General features: G+C 34.8%; 2 protein-coding genes across 2 annotated transcripts; one reads left to right on the top strand and one right to left on the bottom strand.

Moving 5' to 3' along the window:
• The first annotated feature begins 346 nt into the window (after positions 1-346).
• LOC131842993 (zinc finger protein 62 homolog) lies at positions 347-7,902 on the top strand. The gene is made up of 10 exons (XM_059191588.1): positions 347-566; positions 963-1,070; positions 1,460-1,903; positions 2,526-2,614; positions 2,952-3,074; positions 3,705-3,812; positions 5,097-5,306; positions 5,686-5,797; positions 7,274-7,378; positions 7,519-7,902. The coding sequence occupies exons 1-10, from the start codon at positions 396-398 to the stop codon at positions 7,651-7,653; spliced, it is 1,605 nt and encodes a 534-aa protein (XP_059047571.1). The 5' UTR covers positions 347-395; the 3' UTR covers positions 7,654-7,902.
• Positions 7,903-8,983: 1,081 nt separating this feature from the next.
• LOC131842994 (zinc finger protein 93-like) lies at positions 8,984-19,126 on the bottom strand. Its single transcript, XM_059191589.1, has 11 exons — positions 18,855-19,126; positions 18,213-18,350; positions 17,282-17,737; positions 15,911-16,108; positions 14,625-14,743; positions 13,921-14,031; positions 13,124-13,327; positions 11,804-11,915; positions 11,092-11,199; positions 10,630-10,739; positions 8,984-9,302 (listed from the first exon to the last, which is right to left on the bottom strand). Exons 1-11 carry the CDS (start codon positions 18,987-18,989, stop codon positions 9,227-9,229), a joined length of 1,767 nt encoding a protein of 588 aa, XP_059047572.1. The 5' UTR covers positions 18,990-19,126; the 3' UTR covers positions 8,984-9,226.
• Positions 19,127-19,256: the final 130 nt, after the last annotated feature.

The raw sequence follows: 19,256 nt of genomic DNA, 5'->3' as shown, positions 1-19,256 counted from the left end.
AATATTAGGGTAACGTTTACTAAAATAAATTCAGGAATTGTATATGGAATTGAGAAAGTTGTGATAGCAAAACGCACCATTTGATACGTTCCTATATCGTGATAATAAATTATATTAGCAGTAATATTAGCTAACATATTTTATATACTGTGAATTGTGTTTAAAAAACAATAAATATATATGTGACATTACAAAATAAAATATTTAACTAGAAAAATTAATAGTGTTATATAATAAGGTCTTTATCAATATTTCTATTAATTAATATTATTTTTTACAACGGCCAAGTGGTAACATTACCTACATGAAATGAAACATTTCAAGTAAATACATAGTTCAACGACAAAGGATTGGATGTTACGAGGATTTGTTTTTTATTTATTTTATAGCTTAAAATGTCTCAATTTATACAGTCAAATATACCAGACTATGAGTTTAATCAAGACATATTTAAAACTTTACCTGCCGAAAACATTTGCGTGTGTTGTTTGGCTACAGAAGTTCCATTTATAAATCTGGCTAAATGTAAACATTCAGGTTTTTTTGAGTATGTCTTCAAATTCAAGGCAAGTATTTAATATTTCACCCTAAATATGTATGTACATTGTTCATATCAATTAATTGTTTAAACTCTTTAGCGTTTTTAAGCAATAATAAATTGATAGGTATAGTAAGCTCGTTGTAGATTGGTGTTGGAGGCATCAAGATGGCCGCCAAGAGGATATGTAATTTTAATTTTAATTTATTGCTTGAGATTATTATTTTGCAATAACCATATTTTTGTAAATATAATATATAAATAGGATACACCTAGACCGATACAAACATTCATGCTCATTAATGCAAATGTGCTGGGAATAGAACCCGCGATCAGCAGAAGTAAAGCGGTGTGCTAAACCGCTAGACCACCGAGGCCGGCAGCATTATATATTGAAATTGTATAAATAAATATATTTTTACAGATGTCGCTACAAGGTATACTGGTCTGCTTTATGTGTCATCATAAATTGAAAACAGTGGAACTCTTCAAAAGGAAAGTGGAACAGAGTTTTGTTATATTAAACGAACAGGTATATAATTACGATTGTTTTTAAAACATAGCAATATACAAAAAAAAAGAAAGATGAAAGAAAAAATATTTATTCAGTGCTTTTGGTCACTATATATACAAAGACAAACAAAAGAATAAGATAAAATAAAACAAAATGTATATATATATATACCACCATACAAGCTAGTAATCGTTGTTTTCTCACATAAATTAATATCGCTACTAAAAAATAGGGTTGGTGATTAAAGGGCGAAAATTTTTTTTTCGTCTAGTCCAGTTAATTATATAAAGTAATTAATTCATTGTTATATATAATTAATTAAAATAATAATTATTACATATTACGTTATTATTTGATTATAGTGTAACTCTTCGTCTAGCCCCGTTTAAGTATACATAATTTTACAGGTTGAACATTTGAAATTAAACAAAACAATTACACATAATTTACAATTTTCCGCCATTGATTTAACGGATAATATCGAGACCATAGACAATGAACCAATCAAAGAAGAAGACAATCATCCTCTATTCGATGAAATCACAACGGAGGTGAAAATCGAACATGAAAGTTCTGACGACGTAGACTTGCCGCTGTCTCAAATTAAAAAAGATATTAGAAAGAAGAAAAAAAAAGGCATAGACAAGAAGAAGGTTAAGAGTGGTATACACGATAAATACGAGGGGAAGATCCGTATAGTTGTACTTACTAACGAAGAGATGATGAGTGAAAGAGACAGGGAGAGACGGAAAGACGCATACCTGAAGTTGCCATATAAATGTGAATATTGTATTACTGGTTTTGATCATGAATTAACTTTGAAAGACCATATGGAGAAAAGGCATAAACAAGTAAGACATTTTACCTTTTATTGCTAAGAGACACGGGACAGTAGCTACCGTCGTTTAGACCTCAATAAAACGGTTGATGTCCCGTGGTCGTGCGTTACCATTCCTTAGAAATAAGATGTCATGCATCCGTACCCTGTAATATCACTGCCGTACCCTGCCTCTCTGATCGACACATTACACACACACGACACCGTCCTCGCCGGCGAAGGCGACGACCTCATTCGCACCATACAGCGCAATGAACCTCAAACCGACGCTCCGGTCGCCTTCCGATCGATCCAATTCAAACGGGGATCGAAATTACGATGCCCTGAGTCAAGGTTCGAACGTCTAGAGATGTCCCTGAGACTAAAGTCGTATCCGTCAGGCGGGAATGGGCCTTCCGCCGCTTTATAAGTCCTTTTTTTGGTTTGAAGTGCCATCGCCCCCCATCGTTCGGTGAAGCTGTAAAGCCCAGCAGCCAACAGCACTAGAATATTTCAGAATTAATTTGTATAGTCCGAAAAAATACACAAATTTTTTTTGGACTACTAAAATCATAAAAATCGGTCTAAGCGTTTCGGAGGAGTATGGTAACATTGTGACAAGAGATTTTTTTTATATAAAATTATTTTCATTACAGAAAAACGGAGGATTCATATGTGATATTTGCAAATCCGTACTCAGTACTGAAATATCGTACAAGGAACACACGAAAAGACATACAAGAAGGTATCCTTACTAATATAAACTAGGTGTTCCCGCGACTACGTCCGCGTGGAATTTTATTTTATTAGACATTATTAAGTTTATTGGTAGTGTGTAAGATGGCTTATTAGTAACGCGTACAGTCGACGCGGAGTCGGGCCGTGGACTCATTTTACACTTAACTTAAATCTATGTTAGTGGAGACGTAAATTAATGGAAGGGTCTCAAGTGCCGACAGAAATATTACAAGTGTAGGCACATATTTATCAACCCCGTAGATTATCAATTATCAATTATCATTATCAACAAATGTAGGAACAATCCCTAGAAGTATAGATTAAGATTATTGTTTTTGATGCAGGTACGAATGCTGCGAGTGTGGTAAACGTAACAATAACGTATACTCTGTGGTGAAGCATTACAATGAACAGCATGGCGTCATCAGCACCACATTCACCTGCCAGGAGTGTGGATTTACTACACAGTTTGTATTTTTTTTTAATATTTTTCTAGCTGACCCGGCAAACGTTTGTTTTGCCATATTTATATGGCAAATAAATATTATTAAAAATATATTTATTTGCCATATAAATATGGATATATAAGATAGAAGGGATAAAATTTAGGGTTATATGTAATTTTCATTCCACAATATAAGTGCACGCGGTAGGAAGATCCTCTGAAACCGCACTGTCCGAGATCACTTAGGTTCCAACGTGTGGGGATAAATTCCCTGGCGATGGTAAAAGGTGGCCATAGGCACAGGGGCGGATCTACCTAAGGGCTTTTTGGGCTGCAGCCAAGGGCCCCGAGGATACAAAGGGCCCCTAGTCCCCACTAAAACGATATTTACAATATGAAAAAATATTTAGAAATTATATATTAAAATCAATCAACCCATGCAAATGTAGTCTATCGAAAGGAATGGGGAATTTCTAATCGCTTGTTTTTGGTCGGTGTATTTTTTTAGTTGAGTAATTAGGTAGACTCCTAAGTAGATTTAGCCCAGGGCCCCACAAGTTCACGATCCGCCCCTGCGTAGGCATCATGTCGAACAATTCCTCAGAACACAGTCCGTCCGTTGTATTCATGAGTATGATTGTTTGTGTTACAGATCGCACCGCGGCTACAGATACCACCGAGATAAACACAAACAGAAGCAGCATTGTACATTGTGCGATAGTACGTTTGTTAACAACGCCGGCCTCAGAGTGCATATGTAGTGAGTTTTTATTTTTAAAGTGAACTTTTATATAGACAGTGTGTATTAGGATTTTTCGGTCACGAAAAAGCGGTACCGTCGCATGGAGGAAGGATTTATATGGATAATAAAAAAAATGTATGCTATACTCTTTCTATGTATAAAACTACTAGCTACGCCCGCGACTTCGTCCGCGTAAAATGAAGATACTTCCACATAACCTTTCAACCCCTTGGAAACCTAAAGTAGCCTATGTCCTTTGTCAGGGTCTAGACTCTGTGTACCAAATTTCATTTAAATCGGTTCAGTGGTTTCGGCGTGAAAGCGAGACAGACAGACAGAGTTACTTTCGCAATTATAATATTAGTAAGGATAAGTGTACGAAATTTAATACTCCACCGTCAGCGTAATTTTTGTATAAATGTGTACCATCCTTTTTATTTATTTATTTATTTATTAAACTTTAATGCACATATACATTAATAAAGGTGCACATGGCGGACTTAACACCTAGAGGCATTTTCTCCCAGTCAACCATAGAGCAAACAGAGATTCACGTGGGCGGTACATTATGATTAACATAATACTTACATAACGTAATATATATATATATATATATATATATATATATATATATATATATATATATATATATATAAATACATACCAATACATATACATACAATATATATACAAATCAACAATGAAAGTCAGATTCCTGAAGGAGGAGAGGTAGAGGAAGATTAAATAGTATTGAAATTTGGGATAAAAGGAATTACTCTAGTTCAAGGAAAGGTGTTTACGCAATTTTGATTTAAATGAGAATTTGGAAGCGCTGGATTTAATGTCAAGGGGTAACTCATTCCAATGTTTGATGGCTTGTAATGTGAAGGAAAGGCTTTTGTCTCATATTATAATTATAAATGATTTTAAAAACCTTCATACAAACCATGGGGTCACGTGATCAATTTAGTAGAATAATTTTAAAAATTGGACTTTATTTCTTGATTGAAATGGTTCAATTTCACATGCAGTCTAACTGGTTTGGTATAAAAAAAACTAAACCTATATCTTATTAATATTGTAAACGCTAAAGTTTGTGAGTATGGATGGATGTTTGTTACTCTTTCACGCAAAAACTACTGAACGCATTTTGATAAAACTTTACAGTAATATAGCTTATACATCAGAAAAGCACATAGGTTATAATTTAAAAACATACAATGTAATTTGAGTACCTAAGTGGTATGCAGACGAAGTTGCGCAGTTAAGCTAGTATAATATACAGATATTCATATCTTTCAGCACGGTCCATAAACAATCAAGCCGAGTGTACTCTTGTGGCGCTTGCAATAAGGTCTACAATGCTAAATCAGGACTCATAGCTCACACTGCGTCCGCACATTCAAACAATACAGCGTACTGCACGCTATGCCGCCGCCATTTTAGAACTGAGCACAATTTGGCACATCATCTCAGAACGAACTCCAAACATATCACAGAAAGAGATAAAAGGTGAGTGTTTTTTTTTTTAATCACCATCTCGGTGGTGATGTTGATTTAGCACACAGCTTTACTTCTTGTGGTCGCGTATCGAGCTACAAACATTTGTATTCTTGAGTATGATTGTTTGTATCGGTCTGGGTGTTTTCTATGTATATTATGTATGTATTTACAAAAAAAATATATATCTAACGATTTATATCAGTTGTCTAATACCCATAACACAAGCTCTGCTTACCGTAGCACTAGATGGCGCTATGTTAATTGACCAGCGTTATTCATTTATTACCCCGATCTCATCAAGTTTCAATAAAAAAACCCATAACAAACGGTCCATCTGTTTAAGAGCTACGATGCCCCCCTGACGACCCCTTTTTGAAATGTTCACCAGATTTACATGTGCGGAATGCGACGCAAAGTTCATAACGAAGAGTTCTCTCCAACAGCACATCGACTTCGTTCACCTGAAGAACAGCAAATACGTCTGCGACAAATGTTATAAGGTAAACCCCATGAACCATTTATCTTTACGCTTAGTGTTGCCAACCGTCCTGTTGTCCCAGGACATGTCCTAGTTTTTTAAGTGTCCTGGGAAGTCCTGAATAGTTATTTGGCAGCGTCCTGGGTTTTTAAAATATGCGCGCCTCTTAATTACTGATTTTCAACAGTATAATTTTATCAAATACTTTTTATTAAAAACCTGATTATATTAATTACTTGAATTTTACTACATATTAATATAACTATTGCAACACTATTACTGCGTTCTGTTTTTTAAATTTGGGTTTGGCAACCCTATTTACGCTAAATCCCTTTTGGGGTAGATAGAGACGGACGGCCATGACTCCCCTGGTGTCCCAGGCATCTATAGGCTACGATAACCGTAAGGTGCGCCATAAGTTTGTTTGCCATTCTTTGGCATTCAAATTGCATAAAAAAACCTCCCTTCTGATAATAGAGACCATATAGTCGGCCCATTGCTAGAACTTCAGATACTAATGTTTTACAAAATTCTCTTTTTAAAACATATGACAATGGATATGGAAGAGCGGGATGTACCTGACACAGCCGTTGCTATACTAACTAGGTCCCAACAATGTATTGTTGTATTTGTTGGTTACAGACCTCCTTTTATATTTCTTTTCTTAATTTGAACTATATTTTTATATTTATATTTTTGTTTAGTTCTATAGTTGTGTCAAATATACCAAAAGATACCTTTATATATATATTACGCTCCTGCTTTCCATATACCATTAAGTCCATGCCCTTTTTGCGTTTTGTTTTAGATAATTTTTCTTTCCAGTTCTCCACGAAAATATTGTATTAAATATTTGTGTAGAAGTAGGTTTTCTCCTTTTCCTTTATACACTATAAATTGATGGTTTTTTGAGGCTTTGGCACACTTTAATCTGTCCGGGACTGAGCCGTGCCGACACCAACATTAATGATCCTTGAAGCTATTTTTCCTTCTACTGCAACTGTGGTCCATGACTCTAGCACCTACATGAGATTTTTAAAGCTGTTTGTTCGGCGTTATTCAGTATTATTATATCAATATATTTAATACAAATGAAATGATATAGAATAAATGTAATGTACAAGGGCGAGCTTATCTCTAAAAAGAGATTTCTTCCAGTAAACCTAGAAAATGTTATAGGATAGTGTGTTAAATAGAATACTCATACATACGTGTACGAAAACTATTGGTGAATCAATTATTTATTTTACCCTAAAAAAAGACATCCCCGTTGCTAATCATATTAGTATTTAAATTATTTCTAATGAAATAAACATTTCTCATTTTCATTTGACGACTGTTGAGAATAATAATAATAATAATAATTCTCATCTCCTCTCCTTAAGAGGGGAGATGAGAATTTTTGGATAAAAATAATAATAATAATAATAAATACATGTTTAGTAAATCAGTTGTTTTAACAATTCTGATATAAATAGCTACTGTTATTGTGTTAAAGGTGTTCAAAAATGGATCAGCACTGAAGAAGCATATCAGTTTTGTACACGAGAAGATACGACCGCCGCGGAATAAAATCTGTGATTACTGCGGCCGAGGATTTACTGTGAGTATTATTATTACATATTCTATGTATATGTATCATATATCGAGTACCCATAACACAAGCTTCAGCTAGCTTAACTTGGGTCTAGATGGCGCTGTGTGAATTGTTCTGAGTTCTTTTTTTTTATTTAAATATTTCAGACGCTGACGATCCTGCAGTCTCACATCCGGACGCACACTGGTGAGAGGCCGCTACAGTGTTCGCACTGTCCGGCCACCTTCGCGCACTCCGCCGCGCTTTACACCCACAATCGACTACTGCACCGGGACTTATAGTCCACTTATAAATCGACTTTATCACGGATTTATATTCTAATTCAAAGAGACATTATCAATGTACTTATAATCCACGTTTAAAGCGACATTATCACGGACTTATAGTCTAATTAAAAGACATGCCGATGGGACTTATAGTCCAGTTACAAGGTATCAAGACCAGGGCACTTATATACATACATACTACGCGATTTGACGCAGTTCAAATAACCAATTACAATATGAAGTTTTTTGTTGGATGAATATAGTATGCATACGCTAACGGTATACGCTGCCGCAGCACTACACAGCGTGAAGGTGTAATAAAAAGGATAACAATGGGACCTCTAGGTCCCACTATTAACTATCCACCACTAGGCCAACTGATCATCTGAAGGTATATATCTCATCGTAACTACAATCATTGTTAGGGATGGGTGGATGGATGAGATCTATGCCGGATGATCTATGTTTGGTGGACCTGACATGGTAAATTGTTAGAAATGGGTTTATTTTATTTGCATGCAGCTAGAATGTTCATAAATCTGATGCTGATACTGGGTATAATCATGAACACTGCATATGCGATTTGAATAAAATTTTCCACCCGATCTCTAAATTATTATTATTATTAATATTATAAACACGAAAGTTTGTGTATATAAATAAATGGATAGGTGTTTGTTACTCTTTTACGCAAAAACTACTTAACGAATTTTGATGAAAGTTTACAGTAATATAGCTTATACATCAGGTAGGTTCATGTAGGTGAATCCGCGGGTACAGCTAGTTTCTAATAATTTCTGGGATGATCAGGAATAAAAAAATACGTGTTCAATAAATAAATAATTTATTATTTCTACATAATCTTTTATTTAAATACATTATTGTGTCCCTACCTACATTTTATTATGTGGTAACTATTAGGTTCAGTTTTGTGTAACTTTAACAGAAAAAAAAGCTAACGGCGCACCTGATGGTAAGTGGCATTACATGAACAGTAAGTATCACGGACATCACGTTATCATATTTCTCTCTTCACGCTTTGCTATGCCTGAGTACTAAGATGTCATGCCTCTTATCCTATAATTTGACAGCCTAATATGCCCATTATATTTTTTTAAAGTTTTTTTCATTATGTACATGTTTTTTCATTGGCAGATTATTAGATATGTATGTGTATATATATATAGGTATTTATTCATATATATGTATGTGTATTATTCATTATATCATTTATTTATATTTGCACCGCCTGGTTGGTTGGTTGACTGGTAGATAATGCCGCATGGTGTTAAGACCGCCATATGTACTTTGAAATTATGTGCATTAAAGGTATAAATAGAAAAAAAAACTGAGGGCCCACATGACGGTAAGATCTAATCTTTTGTATATATATGTACATATCACTGACATCACCTTATCATACTTCGCCCTCACATTTTGCCATACCTGAGGCCTAAGATATCATACCTCTTATGCTAAGTTGACAGTCTAATCTGCACTCTATGAACATAACACAGCGTACAAATCTGCTTGGCGGCGGCGTCTTCGGATTATATTAGCAACCTTTCACAATTTAATGATGAGGCGATCAACTGCCGCTTGCGGGTGTGCTCTCTAGCAATTCCACACTTTTCTTTTGTGGATATATTTTGTGTACTCGTTTTCTGTAAATAAAAAATAAAATTGGTTACAAATAATAACACAAGATAATTCATAAAGTATCTTCCATACCGCCATCTTGTATATAATGTACATACAAAATATCCAAACCAATATCTGTATTGGTCTGGGTATTTTGTATGTACCTTACCTAAACCAATATTTGTATTGGTCTGGGCATCTTGTATGTACCTTACCTAGACCAATATTTGTATTTGTCTGGGTATTTTGTATGTACCTTACCTAGACCAATATTTGTATTGGTCTGGACATCTTGTATGTACCTTACCTAGACCAATGTTTGTATTGGTCTGGGCATCTTGTATGTACCTTACCTAGACCAATATTTGTATTGGTCTGGGCATCTTGTATGTACCTTACCTAGACCAATATTTGTATTGGTCTGGCTATTATATTTCATACATTACACAATCGCTGAGCTTAGACGATCTTCATCAGTACTTACTAATATTATAAATGCGAATAATAACACAAGATAATTCATAAAGTATCTTCCATACCGCCATCTTGTATATAATGTACATACAAAATATCCAAACCAATATCTGTATTGGTCTGGGTATTTTGTATGTACCTTACCTAGACCAATATTTGTATTGGTCTGGGCATCTTGTATGTACCTTACCTAGACCAATATTTGTATTTGTCTGGGTATTTTGTATGTACCTTACCTAGACCAATATTTGTATTGGTCTGGACATCTTGTATGTACCTTATTTAGACCAATGTTTGTATTGGTCTGGGCATCTTGTATGTACCTTACCTAGACCAATATTTGTATTGGTCTGGCTATTATATTTCATACATTACACAATCGCTGAGCTTAGACGATCTTCATCAGTACTTACTAATATTATAAATGCGAAAGTAACTCTGTCTGTCTGTCTCGAGTTCACGCCAAAACTACTAAACCGACTTTAATGAAATTTGATACACAGATAGTCTAGACCCTGAGAAAGGACATAGACTACTTTTTAATTCGAAATAAGGGTTGTAAGGGGTTGAAAAGGGAGATTGAATCGTCATTTTTAAAGCTAGAAGTTTGATACTTATTTTTTAGGCTGTTGTTTGAATATAAATAAATATTACATTTAATGTTTGTAAAAATGTTACCCTTAAAGGGGTAAAATAAAATAGGGGATGAAATTTTTTATAGAAAATCGATATTTTGGAAGCTAGAACTAATCAATTTTTCTTTGGGTTAAATTATTGAATATGTTTTCTTTATTTGATTAAGGTCACTATTTCACGCGGACGAAGTCGCGGGCACATCTAGTAAAGTATACTCCTACTAATGTACGTTAAACTGACCTGTGTGTATATAAAGAGGCGCTTTGTCTGAACGTACATCCGCATATCTCGCAGGAGAGCGGCCTCTCCCCTGTATGTATGAACTCGTGCTCCCTCAGACCTTTTTTGTCCTGTAAAACGTGAATTATATACATTTTTTTAAAACGCATAATATATATAGAAAACACCCAGACCAAAACAATTTTATTATATTTGCACCGCCAACATTTATTCTCTGCACCACCTATGGTTGACTGGTAGAAAATTCCGCATGGTGTTAAGTCCGCCAAATGTACTTTACTATATTTTGTATATTGTGTGCATTGAAGTTAAATAAATAAATAAATACAAACCATCATACTCATGAATACAAATGTTTGCATAATTTGATCAGAACCCACATCTAACCGAAGTAAAGCTATGTACTAAATTACTAGACCACTGAGGCCAAATAAAAGTACGATAGTCAGCCGGGATACGAACCCGGAACGCTTTCCCGCACTGCTGGCAGATCTTATCTCGCGCACTCTCTTTGAGACCGTGGTGAGCACGGCGCACGTGTCTTGTGATGCAACGACGCGTCGCTAGCGCCTGAAACACAATTAATTTTGTTTTTTGAAATTATAATGAAATAGTGCACCTGCGCTAACGGTATACGCTGACGATAAGATGCATGAGACCAGGTTAGTTAGCCCATCGTGACAAATTCACCATGAATTTAACACGATGTGTTCCAGGGGGAAGCGCGTGGAGTTCAACCTGACATGGTACATTGCTAGCAATGGGGTTATCATCCACATTACTAACAATCCCCTTCCCCCCATTCTGGGGTTCGACGCTGGGGTGGTTCACCCCAGCAGAGTGCGCGGGCATGGAACGTACGCTCCAGACCCCTACCCAGCTGTCCACAACCACCAGATTACGACCCGGTAAGAAAGATGATCATTTTAATGTTAGACATCTACATAGACACCTAATCGCGAAAGTTTGTGAGTTTGTTGTATGGATGTTTGTTACTCTTCCACGCAAGCGCAGCCGGGTGCACCATTCCATTATCATACACAAAAAAAAGCACCCCAACGTTGTTTACCGGCCGGCCGGAAGCCGGTTACTTTTCAGCAGCCGGCTGTGGGCGTCGTGTGGCGGGATTCATAATGATAATCCCGTGTATGAGCTGTACAATGTATATAACTACCTTTCCGCAGATCGGACACTTGTGCTGCGTCTTCCCCATGTGTTGGTAGTTGACGTGGTCCCGCAGCTCGCCGCGAGATCTGTACCCCTTGTCGCACATTGAACATTTGTACCTGGAATTTAATGACACATATTGTTCTTGTTTATTTTAAGTGCTACTAGCTGTACTCGCGACTTCGGCCGCGTGGAATTTAACAAAAGAGTTAATTAGAGAATTTTTCTAGAGCCTAAGTTACTCCACATCAGCTACCTGCTAATAAAAGTCCCGTCAAAATCCATCCAGCCTTTTCAAAGATTAGCCGGAACAGACAGACAGACAGACGTAAAATTGTAAAAACTGCTGTTTTGGTGTATGTAACGTATTTATATTCATATGGATGTAGTAAAAAGTGGTTATTTCAATATTACAAACAGACACTACAATTTTATAAATTCTAAGTCTAATACAAATTCAAAAATCATTTATATATATATTATACTAGCTGTCCTGGCAAACGTTGTTTCCCTTAAAATAAAAAAATAAAATTTAGGGGTGGACTACCCTTAACATTTAGGGGGATGAAAACTAGATGTTGGCTGATTATCAGACCTACTCAATACGCTCACAAAATTTCATGAGAATCGGTCAAGCCGTTTCGGAGGAGTATGGGAATGAAAACTGTGACACGAGAATTTTATATATAAGATTTAGCTGTGCCCGCGACTTCGTTCGCGTTATCAAAACATTATCATAATTAGTCGCGGACATTTTTTAGATCATTTAAAGGAATAATTCTTTCATTCATTTTTTTGGGTATTTTCATACATAATTTGAACCGTTTACGCAAACAGAAGCCCTCAAACATGAAACATTTCTCCATTTTTGCAACATTTTTCACTGGTGCTTATATTGGTCGTGGCGTAATGTTATATAGCTTAAAGCCTCGACAAATGGACTATCCAACACAAAAATATCTTTTCAATTCGAATCAGTAGTTCCTTAGATTAGAGTGTTCAAACAAACTCTTCAGCTTTATAACATTAAATTAATATCAAATAAATAACGCTGGACAATTAACACAGCGCCATCTAGTCCCACGGTAAGCAGAGCTTGTGTTATGGGTACTAGACAACTGATATAAATACTTATATATATTTTTTGTAAATACATCCATAACATACATAGAAAACACCCAGACCGATACAAACAATCATACTCATTAATACATACTGTGCGTGGAATCGAACCCGCGACCAAAGGATGTAAAGCGGTGTGCTAAACCACTAAACCACCGAGGCCGCTAATACTAGTATAGACTATTACATAAAAAAATTAACCTACTTGAGGATATCAACAGCGGCGTGTGCTTGAGTATACTTCAAATGATGCTCGTACGAGGCGCGACTAACGAAGCACTTGTCGCACTCTGCGCAGGTGAACTGCTGCCGGTCGGAGTGGATCCTCGCGTGGATCTTCACCAGGTCCACCCTGATCATCTTGTGGCAGACGGTGCATTCCTCTCGGGGCGGCGGGCCTTGGTGTAGCCTGAAATAAGAATATCATATAATAACACATTTTTTATAACTATATTGCATTTTATTATATACTAGCTTTTGCCCACGGCTTCGCTCGCGTTAATTTATACTCTCAGGGGTGGAATTTATCAAAATCCTTTCTTGGGGGATGCCTACGTCATAGTAGCTTCATGCATGCAAAGTCTCAGCTCGATCGGTTTGAAATTGGCGAAGTTTCATACAAACTTTCATCCCCCATTTTATCCCCGTGAGGGTAGAATTAATCAAAATCGTTTCTTAGCGGATGCCTACGTCATTATATCTACCTGTATGCCAAATTTCAGCTCGATCCGTCCAGTGGTTTGGGCTGTGCGTTGATAGATCACTATGTCAGTCAGTCAGTCACCTTTGAGTTATATATATATAGTCTAGCTACCCGCCCCGACTTCGCACGGGTTTACATGTATTATATATATAAATCTTCCTCTTGAATCACTCTATTTAAAAAAACCGCTTCAAAATCCGTTACGTAGTTTTAAAGATTTGAGCACACATAGGGACGGACAGACAGCGACAGCGACTTTGTTTTATACTATGTAATGAAGTAGGATTAGTAACACTCACTGTTCGTGTCTGCTCAGATTATTCTTGAAGGCGAATCTCTTCCCACACGTTGAGCATTTATAACCCTCGCGGTGGTGTCGCTGCACGTGTTTCCATCGCTGGTTCTTATTACTGACAAACAATAATAATTTATTTAGAAATATATAATTATAGTAATTTAATATCTAATATGAAATTAATTTTAAAGTTGAGCATTTATAACCCTCGCGGTGGTGTCGCTGCACGTGTTTCCATCGCTGGTTCTTGTTACTGACAAACAATAATAATTTATTTAGAAATATATAATTATAGTAATTTAGTATCTAATATGAAATTAATTTTAAAATAACGCTTCAGTTGACAACCTCGGTAGTCTAGCTGTTTAGCACATACCTTTACTTCTGATGGTTGCAGGTTCGATTCCTTGCACGATGCAAACATTTCATGAGTATGTCTGTTTGTATCAGTCTGGGTGATTTCTATGTATATTATGTAAATATTTATAAAAAAATATCTAAGTACTGATATCAATTGTCTAGTATTCATAACACAAGGACTTTTAACCGTGGGAGTAGATGCTGTCGTGTGAATTGTCCAGGGTTATTTATTAAGTTTGAACTCACGACCTATTGTATGTAAGTCGCTGTAGTAACTACACCGACTTACATCCAATAAGTCACTAGACTACGACAGTCTTCTTTGGCCTATTAATTTCATTAACTCACTCGAAATATTTATTACATTCTGTACATAGATAACCGTACGGAGTCCGTTTGTCCATCATCGCTTGGTTCCTACGGGGCTTCGTCCCTGGCCGTAGCACTACAGACGTTTTTCTTTGACCCTGATGACAAAAAAAAAACGTTAGCTTAGGAATGAACACTTTTTCATTATCAAATTTAATAGATAGATAGATAGACAGATAAAATCTATATCAATATCCAAAACAGTAATGCTACAACCAAATTTGGATAAGAACGGTATGAAAAAATACAAAAAAGGAACAATAAAAACAAATATAATAAAAAAAAATCAGTAATATGTAAGGTTGTGTATTTGAATATATCAGTTGTAAGTACGCATAACACAAGCTATGTTTAGATTGAGACTAGATGGCGCTGTGTGAATTGTCTGGAATCGTTATTTCATACTTTAACCCCTATTATTTATTAATTAAATACATTGAATATATATTAATGTTATTACAACAACTCGATCACCATCGTTGCCCGCTCGCAGAGGTAGTAGTTCCTCTGTCACATTGTGTTGGCTGGAAGAGATCTCTTTCAGAGAAAAGCTCACCCTTGCACACATTTTTAAATTAATTATCCTTATTTATTAATATTACAAGCACTATAAAGTGTATATTATATGTATTTGTATATTTGTAGGGATATTTATATATATCTTATATATAAAATTCTCGTGTCACAGTTTTCGTTCCCATACTCCTCCGAAACGGCTTGACCGATTCTCATGAAATTTTGTGAGCGTATTGAGTAGGTCTGAGAATCAGCCAACATCTATTTTTCATCCCCCTAAATGTTAAGGGTAGACCACCCTAATTTTTATTTTATTTTAAGGCAAAACAACGTTTGCCGGGACAGCTAGTATATATATATTTACTTGTGTTTGTTTTATAAAAATATTATAATATTATTTTCACCGCCAACAACTTATCTCTGTACAACTCATGGTTAGACAGGTGTTAAGACCGCCGTATGTACTTTTTACTTATGTATAACGTGCATTAAAGTTATTTCAATAAATTCAAATTCAAAATATCTTTATTCATGTAGGTCTATTACAGACTCTTATGATATGTCAAATCTACCGTCAGTTCGGAATGATTTCGAGATGAGTAGAACTGACAAGAAACTCAGATTGTATTTTTTTCAAATAAATGTTGTACATATTTACAATAATAAATAAAATAAATATATTATTATTATTGGGGATAGATAGAGTGGTCATGAGTCATTGAGTAATATATATACAGACTGTACCTCACCTTCTTCCTCTTCCCAGAGACCACAACATTCTTCATAGCATGCCCACACCTCAGATGCCTCGATATCTCGAATTGACTGTATGTCATATAATCACAAAATTGACAAGTATAACTATAATAATGGGCTTTCTTATGATCTGTGATTGAGGTCTCATCTATGTAAGATAGACATATGTTACATTGTATGTGGTTGGGTTTCTGAAAGAAAAAAACGAATAATAAGCAATAGATGTCACTAGTGGTCTAAATTCAACCACATTTTTTTTATTCAATAATTATCTCAGAACAATTCACACAGCGTCCTCTAGACCCAAGTTAAGCTAGCTAAAGCTTATGGGTACTAGATCAGGGATGTTAAGGAGCTCCGTAACCGTAACCGAATCCGAAATAAAAGATTCGGACAATATCTAATTGAGACACGTTATGTAACCGTTTTATTAGCTATTTGTATTTTACTTTTGAAGTTCCTTAAAATATTAATATCCGTAACCGAAATTATCCGAAACTAACAGATATTCCGAAATAATTTCATATCCCCATCCGTATCCGGTATAATAATCTTTCCTATATCCGAAACCTATCCGTATCCGAAATTTCATATCCATAACATCCCTGTACTAGATAATTGATACAAATACTTAAGACTGATACCGATATATAGATAATTTTTTTTCAGGCCATCTAGATCCAATTTAAGCTATCTAAAGCTTGTGTCATGGGTAACTGATACAAATACATAATTTTTTTACGTAAATACATACATATTATAGATAGGAAATACCCAGATCAATACAAACAATCATACTCATGAATATGAATATTTGTGCCATACGAAGAACCGAACCCGCAACCATCGGAAGTAAGGCGGTGTGCTACACCGCTAGACTACTGAGGCCGTCAATTGAAATAAAAAAATAAAAAAAGTTTGTATCAAAACAATTTTTTTAATTGAGTGTTTGGACTATTGACAGGTGTTATGACCTGTAGCCCTTTTAAAAAAGAAAAACTCAAAGACTATACCTCTATGTGTATAATTCAAATACATGTTTTTTTTAGTGTATTTGTCCTAATTCTATCTCAGACACAATAAAAGCCAAAAGTAACAAATATTTTGGAAAATGTATGTTACATTTCACTGTTAAAATAACTTAATTAATTTTTTTTTATAAACAAAGTAAAATAAAATAATAAGATAAATATAAACATTCGCGTCGTGGCAAGCAGTAATTAAGTGAACACTGTATACCTGAACTTTTTGCAAGTGATAATAATTGTAACCTAATGGTTAATTTCTTTGTCAAACAAAATCTTAAATATGTAATAATGTAAATTAATATAAGAATAATAGAATTTGGTTAGGAATGCACCTACCTCAGTATGTAAATCTAAATTGTGTGTCAGCAAATCAATATCACTCTTAAACCCTTCAATACAGCTATCACATTTAAATGCAGCATCTGCAAACATTGCCGCCATCTTTCTTTTCTCTCTACTCTCCATCATATTAACTTCATTCATCTCATTCATTGTAAAATACTTCTTATTACTATCACAGTAGATTCCATTATTTTTGGTACTTTTTATTTTTTTCTTCCGTTTCTGATAAACTTTTGACTTTATGGGGCCAGTTACAATATCACTTAGGGTATCAGATATATAATTATTATGTAACTCAGATAATGGAATGTCTTCCTCACTTTCTGTTTTAATATCTGTGGTAGGACCACAGTCTATAAAATTATCTGTTATTAATTTGGTCTCAGTGATAATTTTATCATAGCCATGTTTAAATGTGAAAGTTAGATTTGATAGGCCATCCAGTTTTAACTGTAAAAAAAATATAATATGAGTAGTGCCAGGGGCATACCCCGTTTTTAATAAATAATATAAGTTAATAGTAATAATAATCTCAGTACAATTCACACAGCGCCATCTAGACCTAAGTGAAGCGAGCTAGAGTTTGTCTTATGGGAGCAAATATATTATAAAACAAAGTTGCTGTTACTGTCTGTCCGTTCCTATGTATGCTTAAATCTTTAAAACTATGCAACAGATTTTGAGGCAGTTTTTTTAAATAGATAGAGTGATTTAAGAGGAATATTTATATGTATAATACATGTACACCTGTGCGAAGCCTGGGTGGGTAGCTAGTTATACATAGAAAACATACAGACTGATACAAACAATCATACTTATGAATACAAATATTTCTACAGTGATTGTTTCCCCTAGAAAACCTCATGTAATTTATTAAATTAATTTGATTATGACTTTATAACAACAAAATACTAATTGAACTCACATTTTGGCGACCATCTGTTATTCCGGAAAGTTCTTTCTGTGCAATGCATGCTTGCTCTCGAAACTTAGTGATCCTACACATAATGGCTTTGCATTCCCAACAGACAAACAAATTAGCTGTGTCCTTGTAGAACCCTTCCTAGAACACATTTAAATTAAAGAATCAAATCAAAGAGGAAAAAACACACATTTCAATATTATAATATACACTATATCTACTAGCTGAGCTGCCAAACATTGTTTAGGCATATAAGAAGACAGTAGAAAAATATTAAAGTCCTTATAAAAAAAATAAAAGTTGATGAAAATCAACAAAATTAAAAAAGAAAAATTATGGCAAAAATTAAAAACAAAATGTTAAGTGAACCCTCCTAATCACTTGGAGAATGAAACATATATTTTAATTATTATACACTTTTTTGTGTAGGTCTTAACCTAGAACCTAGAATTGGTTGTGCCGTTTTAGAAATTCAACACCTAAAATACCGTAAAAATAATTCATAGTTTGTATGGAAACCCTAATTTAAGTAAATATTCCAAGAGCACTTATAAAAAAATATATAATATGTATTTTATTATTTTTTTAAATCCATCCCTTAAGGGAGAGGCAAGAGGCAAAAGATATTATACTTAATATACTTACTCTGTAAGCTTCCGAATCAAAGGATAACAACAAATACAAGTTATTAACACCGTCGGACACTCGACACAGCTGATATAGTTTACGATCTTTACATAGACATGTACAACACAATTTTTTTATACAATAATCATCCATTTTACTATATAATATGAATGGACACTTTTAATAAAAGCTAAAGGCTTTTAAATATACGCAAGTTCCTTACAACATTAATAAAACCTAAGAATAAATAAAGTTAAAGAATCAAAACATTTATTTATAAATTTTGTTTACGCTGTCAATTGTTTCTCTTAAAGCACAGATGAGAATTTCAAATGTCAATGTCGACAGTGTTTATTTTTTAAGTATGGATACCACAGATCATTAATGACCGGATTAGATTGATGGCCAGGCTTGCCTGGC

This window comes from Achroia grisella, unplaced genomic scaffold (assembly GCF_030625045.1).
Source record: "Achroia grisella isolate CSIRO2021 unplaced genomic scaffold, CSIRO_AGI_Agris_v1 utg2716, whole genome shotgun sequence".
In the NCBI taxonomy this organism is placed as follows: Eukaryota; Metazoa; Arthropoda; class Insecta; order Lepidoptera; family Pyralidae; genus Achroia; species Achroia grisella.
Note: the sequence above shows the minus strand (reverse complement) of the source record. Positions and strands in the feature narration are given on the sequence as shown.